The sequence below is a fragment of the Limulus polyphemus genome, unplaced genomic scaffold, assembly GCF_000517525.1.
Source record: "Limulus polyphemus unplaced genomic scaffold, Limulus_polyphemus-2.1.2 Scaffold35, whole genome shotgun sequence".
Taxonomy (NCBI): domain Eukaryota; kingdom Metazoa; phylum Arthropoda; class Merostomata; order Xiphosura; family Limulidae; genus Limulus; species Limulus polyphemus.
The window spans coordinates 214,789-225,507 of NW_013665645.1; the positions used below are offsets into that span (position 1 = coordinate 214,789).

General features: G+C 32.5%; 1 protein-coding gene across 3 annotated transcripts in view; it reads left to right on the forward strand.

Annotated features, from left to right (window-relative positions):
• The window catches only part of LOC106460679 (zwei Ig domain protein zig-8-like), a 97,308-nt gene extending 87,229 nt beyond the window's left edge, over positions 1–10,079 (forward strand). For 2 of the 3 annotated variants that reach the window (XM_013920409.2, XM_022387732.1), the window contains exons 3-5: positions 5,800–6,010; positions 6,676–6,969; positions 9,119–10,079. In XM_013920409.2, coding sequence (XP_013775863.2) covers positions 5,800–6,010; positions 6,676–6,969; positions 9,119–9,276 — 663 coding nt within the window. In that variant the 3' untranslated portion in view covers positions 9,277–10,079. Of the gene's footprint in view, positions 1–3,377; positions 3,436–5,799; positions 6,011–6,675; positions 6,970–9,118 lie in introns of all 3 variants that reach the window. The other variant, XM_022387738.1, reaches the window with a different exon arrangement.
• Positions 10,080–10,719: the final 640 nt, after the last annotated feature.

A 10,719-nucleotide genomic window follows, 5' to 3' on the forward strand; every position in this document is an offset into this window, starting at 1 on the left:
AAAAAAAAAAAAAAAACAAAACAAAACATTATTACTAGTCTATCAGTATTGGTGTTCGTGGTTTGCAGAAGTTGTTGATTTGATTTTACTTGATGATGGAAAGATTCTTAAAAAAGTACGAAAATCCTTGTATAGCTTTCTAAACTGTCTTATGACACCTTGCATTCGAGCATTCACACACAAACAATCCACTTCTGAGATGATCACTGCAGACACTGCCCCTATGCCAAGTTGAGATCACACTCAAGATGGGCTTATCAAATGCAATATCTATAAAGGAGTCTCCGTTACCCTGGCATCAAGCAATTATTGTTGGTTCCCCTGACTTTAGCAGCGAGAGTTATTTTAATAGCAGAATGCAAACAGTTGTTATTAGTATTTTCACATGTATTCCAGGTGAGGTGTTTGGCATTGAAATCTCTTACTGCTACTACAAATGAGTGACATCAGACAGAAACCTTCAATGTTTATTCATAACGTTTTGCCATGCTAATCAAAGCTCTAGTTTAATATATATTATTGGACAACTCTTATAGAAACGGATCTTGCATTTTTTCAACGCAATAATTTCAAGAGATGGAAGAAACTAGAAAAACAACACAAAAATATCAATAAATGTTTTCAGATAAACCAGCAGATATTTTAAATGCTAACATTGCATGACATCAGAGCCGAAGATTAGTCAACAGGAAAAGAAACAAACTTATCCAATATTTTATCGAAACTTTTAATTTGTATTCCTGTGAGTTCACCTCTCCCACTGAGTTTAACAAAACCAAACCAACAGTTCAGTTACAAAAAAACAACAACAAAAAACAAGTATTCTATACAATAGTGGAGTCAACTCAGTCTGTTATTGTATTTCCAAAGCAGGATCAGGATTCTGCTAGAGAATACAAAAGAATTGTTGTTATTTTTTGTTCTTTCGAAGAAATTTATGATCTCAGAGGCTGAAATGCTCATTAATTCGATCCGCCCTTTTTATATTTGAATGAGAGATGACCTATATTGAAAGGTGTTGCGTCTTGTTGTTTTTCTTGTTTAAAATTTGATTCTCAAAAATTAGAAATTAAATAAAATTTAATAAAAATAATAAAATAATAAATAATAAAAAAGAAGATAATAACCGATCTAGCTTTAAAATTATAACTAGTGTTTCCTATTCAGGTGGTTCATTTTTAGCTCTGCTAAATTGGTCTGTAAATGTTCTAATCGTTTTCATTGCCAATCCAGATGCATGAACAGGTGCTTAATTATTTTGTTTGGGGGGTGGGGTGGTGAACTACCTTTAGTTATGTGACACAGGAAATAACGTATAATATCTTTATCGTCATGTTATTCCATACTATCTGTAGCACTTGCTTTATTACACCAACGTAGTTGTTATTAATGTTATTTTGAATTCTTTAACACAATGTATGCTTGGTCTTTTAGAACTTAAATAGAACCCAATAATACAATAATTGTTTGTCAAATTATTTCCTTCATATCCTTAGTAGTTGCTTTATTACGGCAATGTAAGTGTTTGTTATTACTGTTATGTTAAATCCATTAAATAAAACGCATGCTTGGTCTTTTAGAACTTAAATAGAACCCAATAATACAATAAATGTTTGTCAAATTATTTCCATCACATCTCTCGTATCTGCTTTATTATGCTAAGATGTTTGTTATTACTTTGATGTTAAATCCTTTGAACGTGATGCATTCTTGGTCTCTTAGAACTCGAACAGCACTCAGTATTAACAATAAACCATATTACTCTTCCTCACTTAAAATGGTCCTCATTCCTCTTATGAGATGGCGTTGGAGGTTTTATGATACAGAAAGACCATAGAACTATTCATTTGCACACACCACCTCCTGAACCAACTAGTTTAATTATCCTCGACCAGTTTCTTAATTCCCTAATGAATATCATGTATAAACTACTGTAGCACAGGTCTAAATTAAAGCTCAATACTCGTGTCCTGCTTTCTTTTAAGTCTTCGTAAATAGAGTAAGATAAAATGTTTACATTCAAAGGGTGTTTCCGTAAGAAAGCAAGGAAACAAATGCTACTTTTTTAGCTGCCACAACAGATTCTCACGCTAGAAAAAGTCCGATTTTTACAGATTAATTTGAAACGATAGAGTAACCAACCGAGAGCTAATTATGTACAAGTAGACCCTTTGCAAGTTTCTTCATTTCCTTATATGAGACCTACTAATTTACCGTTGGGTTTTAAGCATACAAATAACGTCATCAGTTTAGTTCACACGGATTACCACAGGAGCTTGTTATTTCTATAATTGAGTTTCATTAGTGCTACAATTTCTAGACACTGTTGTTTTTACATTCTGTAGTTCATTTCGCTTATGAGTGAACAGAATCTTCAGTTTCCATACAATTTGAACTGAAAATTTTAATCACCTATACTAGAAGATTAGGTGTAATGGGGATTATGTGGGTATATATGTTTGCAACTCGTTCGTATAACCTTACTAGAGTATAATACACCTGACGTATATCAAATAGATATATTTATCAATATGACAATTTCGAATTAATGAAACTATTTGGAAGCGTATTATACTATGAATACTGAGGACTAAAGCAAAATTAGCTGAACATGTATCAACGGATCAGCTGCTCATTTGATAAAACTATCATATATAATATTTGGTCACTATTATACCATGAATACTGAGGACCGAAGCAGAATAATCCGAGCATGTATTAGAGGATCAGACGCATAACTAATAAAATTTATGCAATATTATCTTGATATTTGCAAATAACAGCAATATAGTTCTAACAATGTAAAAACGGAATACAAGAACATGCTTATATTATTTAATGTGTATTCATAATACTGTTTAACAGGACATTTCTGTACCTTAGAGGTTCTTTAGGATAAATATGTTAATTCTAATATGTATTTAATCATAAAATTAGATCAGATTTTGTTACTTGAAGATTATCATGTATAAAATATACTTTTTGTTGTACAGTAAGTTTATCCAACCTTTTATTTATAGTGGGCTGGACTTTAGAGGATGGAGAGATTGGAATGGGAAATTAAGATGTATTTGTGAATTAAACTATTGTTATGAATGAACTTAAAATTTAACAAGTGATGGGTGCGGCCAACTGATCGTCAGTTAATCATAATTAAGCTACATATTAATGAAAGTTATATTTGAAAATATTAATATATACATAAAACCTTCCTTTTGGTCTTTCACTGCATGCATAACCTGGTGGGTCAGCGTTAAGTTCAAGAACTTCGTATGCACTCAAGTGTTCGATTACCCACCGTGGGCAGAACGTAGACTAGCTTCTACTGAATGTTTCTAAGTTTCTTGTTTAGTTCTGTCTCTTTTCACTATCAACAGAATTCCGTTACTTATGATTATAACACTTGGGTACAACCTTGTGGAAGAACATGTACAGGTAGGGAACTCTGTGGTTTATAAAACAAATTTACTTAAAACGAATTGAATTTACATATATTGCTAAAGTTTTGTTACCAAACCTTATATTGTCATAAGTACAGATTCAGTTTGTAGGTTATAGTATTCATTAGTCGTGTAGCAGATACATATAAGAATATATTTTATACTTTATGATTAGATAAGCCGGTGGAGTACGAGATATTAAAACGATTGTAAATATCAGATCAGCACGTCACGTGATAACCACAGCCAATATAAAGTTGTTTGGAACGGAATGTATCAGAACTACATTTTGACATTATTTAGCGTTACATAGATAGTGTGATACTGCTGAAAATGTATGGCTTTTTGGAAGGCTATGTAATAGTCCTTTTCAACACAAAATATTCATAAACTCAGTTTATCAAAATGTGTTCAGATCAAATATATAGAATTTCCAAGATGGTGACATATCTTGTACATAATGATAGTAGACAACAAAGTAATATAGATCAACTTAGGGCACCAAAACCATCCAGAAAAAGATCTGCAACAAGTTATATCTCAGACTTGGTAAGCAAGGTTGTAACAGGTGAGAATCTGCAAACACAAACGTCTGTGGAAAAAGCCGCCCACGTACCATAGGACCAGTACTCAACCAAACCAAGAAGGGTCTCAGCATAATCGTTTAACTGTCACATAGCTCAAGCAGCTGAAGAATAAAACAGGTACTCATGCTATTCTTTACTAAGATATATATCGGTCAAGTCGACAGACGCAGTGCATGTAGATTTCTTTGCAATTAAACTGTTAAAATTTACGCTGAGTAACAGTCGTTCTCGTACAATATATATATTATGAAATCACGCAGGGAGGGGTGGTGTGTAGGATACCACAGCCTTACGACAAGTACTTTTGCAATGGAAACTGCGCTGCAGGGTTATTGTAAAGATGCACGGTCGCTAGATAGAGCATGACCGGATATGGTGACATGGACTATAACGAGGTGATGAGACTTCAAAATCGTTTGAATACAGCGCCCTCAATCTCTGTATTTAAATTATTTTACTTCAGTTTTATCGCACTATCTTGTGACTACTTTTGCTACGTATAAATGTGTAAAAATTGGAGTGAAATGAAAATAAATATTTATTAAGAAATTCAATATAAGAAGAAACTACATAATTTATTTGAAAAAATAAATTATACTAATAATAAAATGAACAAAAGTCAAGCTAAGTACGAATGGCATTTTTTAGAGCAAATGTATGTAAACAAATGATCGTGTTGTAATCTGAAAAAAAAATCAGTAATGAAACGAAAGAAAAAATATTGCCTCACTTCTTGAATATTTGCTACTAATAAGCACATTGAAGCTCGTTTCCTAAGTATATGCCAATAGCTTGCTGTTCTGTTAAATCTTAACCTGATACTAACGCTTCATATATCTTCCAGGGTCAAGCTGTTCACTATATATTCTAGAATTTTGACACTACTGCACAAAATTGGCACGTAATCCCATAGAAAATAAATAAAGAACAAATTGGAAGGTTCAAGTATAATCCAACACACTACGAGAGACTGGTAGGAACACAAGCCAAGATACCGTTTCTTTCTCACGTTTCAGCGATAGCTTATGTATCTTACATTTGTCTTTTTATTGCAACCTAACTCCAGTCATCCAAACTGTCGTTTTACGCACGTGTATGAGACTTTTTAGAAACCTAAGATTTTGCCATTAAAGCTTTATTATATATTATAATTTTAGATTACTTGAACGTGTATCCTAGCTTAGCTTTCAGATATGTTATATGTAACTATATCTGGTGTTAGGTTTATGATTTGACGTGTCTGGTGTAACTATTAGACTTTAAATAAGTTTAATAAAAAAAACATTTAATTCCAAAGATCATTGTGCTTAAAAAAATAAATTAAGTAGGCAAACTGGACAAACATAAACTAAAAGGCTATTTATCATGCGGTTCATTATTCACTAGTGGTATTTTTAAGCATTATGACTAAGTATTGAATGCAGTACTAAAACATTGTCTTTCCACAAGGACGCCCCCAGTGGCACAGCGGTATGTCTGCGGACTTACAACTCTAGAAACCAGGTTTCAATACACGTGTTGAGCACAGATAGCCCGTTGTGTAGCTTTGTGCTTAATTCTAAACAAACAAACAAATCCACAAGGACGTATCTTGCTTTGTGCTCAATTGCCAATTTTTGCCGAATATTAGTGTTACAAAATATCTTTTATCTTATTCAATTTCTGTAGACAAAATTTTAATGGTGAATATAGGTAAGATGTATGATTATATTGTTCATATTTTCTTAAACTACCAAAATCGATTACTTCTACTATTCATTTTCATTTTTAAGGTATCCTGGGTTCGTCAACGTGATCTCCACATATTGACCGTTGGCAGTTACACTTACACCAGTGATCAGAGGTTTAAATCCCTTCATCTGGAAGGAACAACAAACTGGACGCTGAAAATTCAGTACACTCAGAAGCAAGACGCTGGAATTTACGAGTGCCAGATTAGTACCGAGCCTAAACTAAGTCTGAATTACACTTTGAACGTTGTTGGTAAGAATCCAGCAATTGTTTGTGTGCGTTTTGCCTCTTTTTTTTCTTTTTTTTTGTTGTTGTTGTTTTATTCTTCTTTGGTAACCTTAATTGAAGGAGTCTACTTGCGTTGATCGTGACGTGCGTTATAACATACGGTATTATCTAGAAGAATAACACACTATTTTCGAAACATGTTGAAATCACCACAACAACGCGCTGTTCCAACATTATTGAATTATAAAGTAGCTTAGGATCTAACATAAGTTATTTTACGCTCTCATACATATAATAATGAAATTTTACTTTTCTTCAATAGTTCCACATTTAATGATGAAGTATTATTCTCATAACAAAAGATTACGGGAGTTAATCTTGGATTTTCCTGTACAGTGAATTTTGGGGTAATCGCAACAGTAAATAAAACGTGTATGAAAATAGGGTATAACAATTCGTTTGTTTATTATCTTACAAAAATTAGGATGCCTTAGAAAAAGAAAAAGAAAATAACAAAGATATAATTATGCAAAAAATTGGAAATATATTTCAAATATTTTACAGACAAGACAATCATGATTTAAAAATTTCGTAGCATTTCTACTTGTTCTAAGAACAAGATTTTTGGAGTTGTAAATAATGTATTAAACTAGCATTCTTTCAGTATAAATGTTCATTTATTTCCTTAGTGGCTAAAGCAGTAATTATAGAAGGAGAAAAACTTTACATCCAGAGTGGAAGTACAATCAACTTGACATGCGTCATAAATAACAATACTTCTCCTCCTATCTTTGTGTTCTGGTACCACAATGGTAAAATGATCAACTACGAGACTACTAAAGGAATTGAGGTAGTAACAGACAAGGGTCCGACAACAGTGAGCAAGTTGAGAATTGAGAACGCTAAGCTGAGTAATTCTGGGAATTATTCTTGTTCCCCTTCGTATGCTTATTCGGCAAATATTACAGTACATGTACTTGATGGTAAGTAATAACAGTAATCGCGTTATTTTGCAGATTAATAAGATTAAAACAAATCGTTTTTGAATAAAATTTTATGTAATATTGATTAAATTGCAGTTTATTGGGTAGTTATTGAGTTAAGTCCTATTATTTACCACTACCAGTTAATTAAAACGAGTTGAAAATAACATTATCAACGAAACAAACGTCACGAGACAAATTTCTTGTAAGTACTAAACTATTATGATAATAACAAAGACAATCATGTTATACGTTAACAAGATGATTTCACAGCCTAATGTTTTCGTTGCGTACAAAATGATCCATTTCAAGGTTAGTTATTCAGCTGGTCTCAGATTTTGTATAAGAACTTCCTTCAGATAATCATGATATTAGTATTTAATTACAACACCGAAAGGGTGAGGATTAAAAAACATGTGTTTAGGTGTTTCATTGTCTAGTCACAACCAAATAAATACAATATAATCTACAATGAATAATCATTACCTCAGAGCTGTTGTACAACAAATGAAAACTCTAAAGAAATAGATTTGATCATACTATAGTATTGTAGATAAAAGTGAATTTTCTGTATGAGAATTGTTATCGTATCTTAGCAGTTTGGTATTATTACTTCCGTCTACAATAATTAGTAGACATTAATGAAGACATTATAGACTTCAGTTCCATGTGATTTACTACTTCACTAATGACAACATTATCTTAGAATCTTTGCACGAAATATAAAAAATAATTACAGATTCGTTATATTTGTGCAAACAAAAAATAACACTTCATTTGAAACAACATTGTTCAAACACAGTAACAGCCTACTGTGTTAAAACATATGTAAAGTACAGCCACGTGTTCTAATAATTGCGTCTAAATGCTGTCAGCGATGTCGCAGAAAACAAAATATTTTGATATGAAACAATTACTTGTGTCCCTCGTAAGTCTAGTAATATTTCAGAGAGAAATTAAATAGCCAAATACCGTCGTAAAACCGAAGTTAAATATTATACCACTTGATAACCTTCCTTATCCCGCTAGTTAAATAATTTTCTGTCAAAGGTAAATTTATTAATAGAAGTAAAGACTAGGCTTAGTTACTCTGGCATGCACCTATAATATATTTAAAATTTTGATCAGTATAACTATTTCGATGCCAGTTTTTTTACAAGTGTTATACACAAGCATTTTTAATACGATTTTATAGTGTGCGGTTATCAAGAGTAGAATATTCGAAAGCGATCGTTATTTTGTCTAATAATAATTTGCTCGAAATTGAGCTATTACATTTATTTGTGATTTCTATGTATTAAATGTTTCAAACTGTTTTTCGGTCTTCTAAGGATAGTCCTTTATATATTGATCAAATTACTGATCACTTTAAGAAATGTTAGTTTTTGATGAACTAGTCTTTTATATTTTGACCAAATTAGTGACAACTTTAAGAAATGTTAGTCTTTGATGTATTATAGTTAAGAAGCATTCTAACAATCAACCCCTCAAATGTTTACAATTTAAGCATCTGATCTCTTTCACTATACAAAATAAATAGTTATTCTAATGTCTTGCAAAAAGTGTTCTTTTATGAGCTAGATAAAAAATACACTATATACTTTTTTATTAAAGTTACACGTCAAATCCCCGTTAAAGGTAGTTAACATGCTATAAAAGTATTGTTCTTATACTATCATTATTAATCTTATTAACTGACGTACATCTTCAACGCACGAGAAAGACATAGGGGCCCTGGAGAGTGACACAGCAGGTCAGATCCAAGTTTCGACCCCTATGTCACTCCCCTGGAGATACATACCAACTTTGGTGAAAATTGGTCCGGCATTTCGTGTGTCATAAGCGGACACACACACACGTAGACTTTCGCCAAATAATGGCTTAGAAGTGGGAGGTTACCTTTGCCTTTGGATAACATTGAAACCTGAAGTCATCATTGAATTGCAGGTTTCATTTCGTTATAAAATAATGAAACTTGTGTAACTTGAAAACTAATGATAAACCAACCAAATTTTACTATCAATAACTGCAGTAAATATTTTGTTTTACATGTATAATGTTTTTATACAACATCAAATTAATGTTTGGAATTTTTTCACATAACTGCTTTTAACATCATTATGGCAGTTTTTTTCCCCATTTTACTTAGGAGATAAACCAGCTGCCATGCATCATGGTCGACATACCAGCCAAGGAACCGTGATCACCTATAACATCGTCCTTTTGCTTACTACGTGGATTCTGGCCCATACATTGTGCCTTGAGACGAATTTCGAACGCAGTGGAACTTGGAACCAACCCAGCTGATTTTCTTCATCGTATCGGTTACAGATCCCTGTGTGTGTGTGTGTGTAGTGTTTGGTATCAAACACTACTTGTTTCTGTACTTGTATGATGTCAGTTAAATCCGTGTATGCGGTGTGCTGTTAAAAGTTTGGAACAATTTATCATTAAAGTATTCAGCCCAGAGGAAAATCGGGCTAACCGTCGTTGGACTATCACTGTTTTATTTTGCACAGTATCTAACTTCTTGTCACATTGAAGAAACAACAAAAACAAACATGGAAAAAAGTTACTTGTCAGTTGCTCAGAGTGACTCCATTAACGAATTGTTCTTTTAACCCCTGAAGTGAATGATGTTATTTCAACTTGTGCGCTCATTGTGGCTTGTCATAGAAATTTCATGAATGAAACAAACCAGTATCTTTTTCTCCAAAAAGATGATCCTGAAATTCTCAATAATATTGATATTCGACTGGGGTATAATATATATATATATATATATATAGTAGAATGTCTGCCTGTGTATTCGTGTTACATTATGTAGACGTATAAAAATTACACTAATGGCATAAGGCAGTCTTTGAGTTTACTTCAGAGTCGATAAAGTTGATGAGTGAAGTAAACGTACAGACACTGTTATCTAGGTGTACAGTGCTGCCATTTTTAATATGTATTTGGTAAAACCCACGACATAAAATGAGCTCATCAGCTTTAGTGACTTGTCGTAGATCAAAGAAACTGTCGCTCTTGTTTATTGCCTGTAACGCTGTCACAAGTCAGCTGTAGAGTCTGTTGATATGCTAATAAACAATGTGTTGGTAGAAGTATGCTATGTTTTTGTTGTCATCTTAATATAGCTATTAATATATCTAAAATAATATTTTCTAAGAAACCACGATCCTTGTTAATCAGAGAAAAACGTAAACTTATGAAGATACACCAAATTTGTTTCTGAAAGAAAAACACAATACCAAACTCTACTGCCTAGCGTATATTTTCGTTGTTATTATACCAATATTTTACAGAGTTGAGGTTTATCTAGTAGCAATATCGCTTCGTACTCTTATAGGTCAGGGTTGTGTGAATAAATATCTAATGTGTCATTTCTCTAACCTAAATTGAAACATCTCCTCTCTCTGTCTCTCTCTCTCTCTATATATATATATATATATATACGTATATATATCTATATATCGTTCGAAATATCCAATAAGCAAGGCGTAAAGAGTTTTAGAAATGTGGGATAGATATCACTTTAAGTGGAATGCTCTTTATCTGAATGTAACTAAACGCAGCCAACGTAATTTTACATCAAAAGAAAGCGCAATATTTCACCTTTCTGATATGTATAAAAGGAGAAAGAAATAAAACTGTGAGATGAACATAGTCAAGTTGAAAAAAAAAGAGTCTAACACCAGACTTACACTCTTTGTAGTTTGGAATGGCAATGTCTTGTAAACAAGGTAC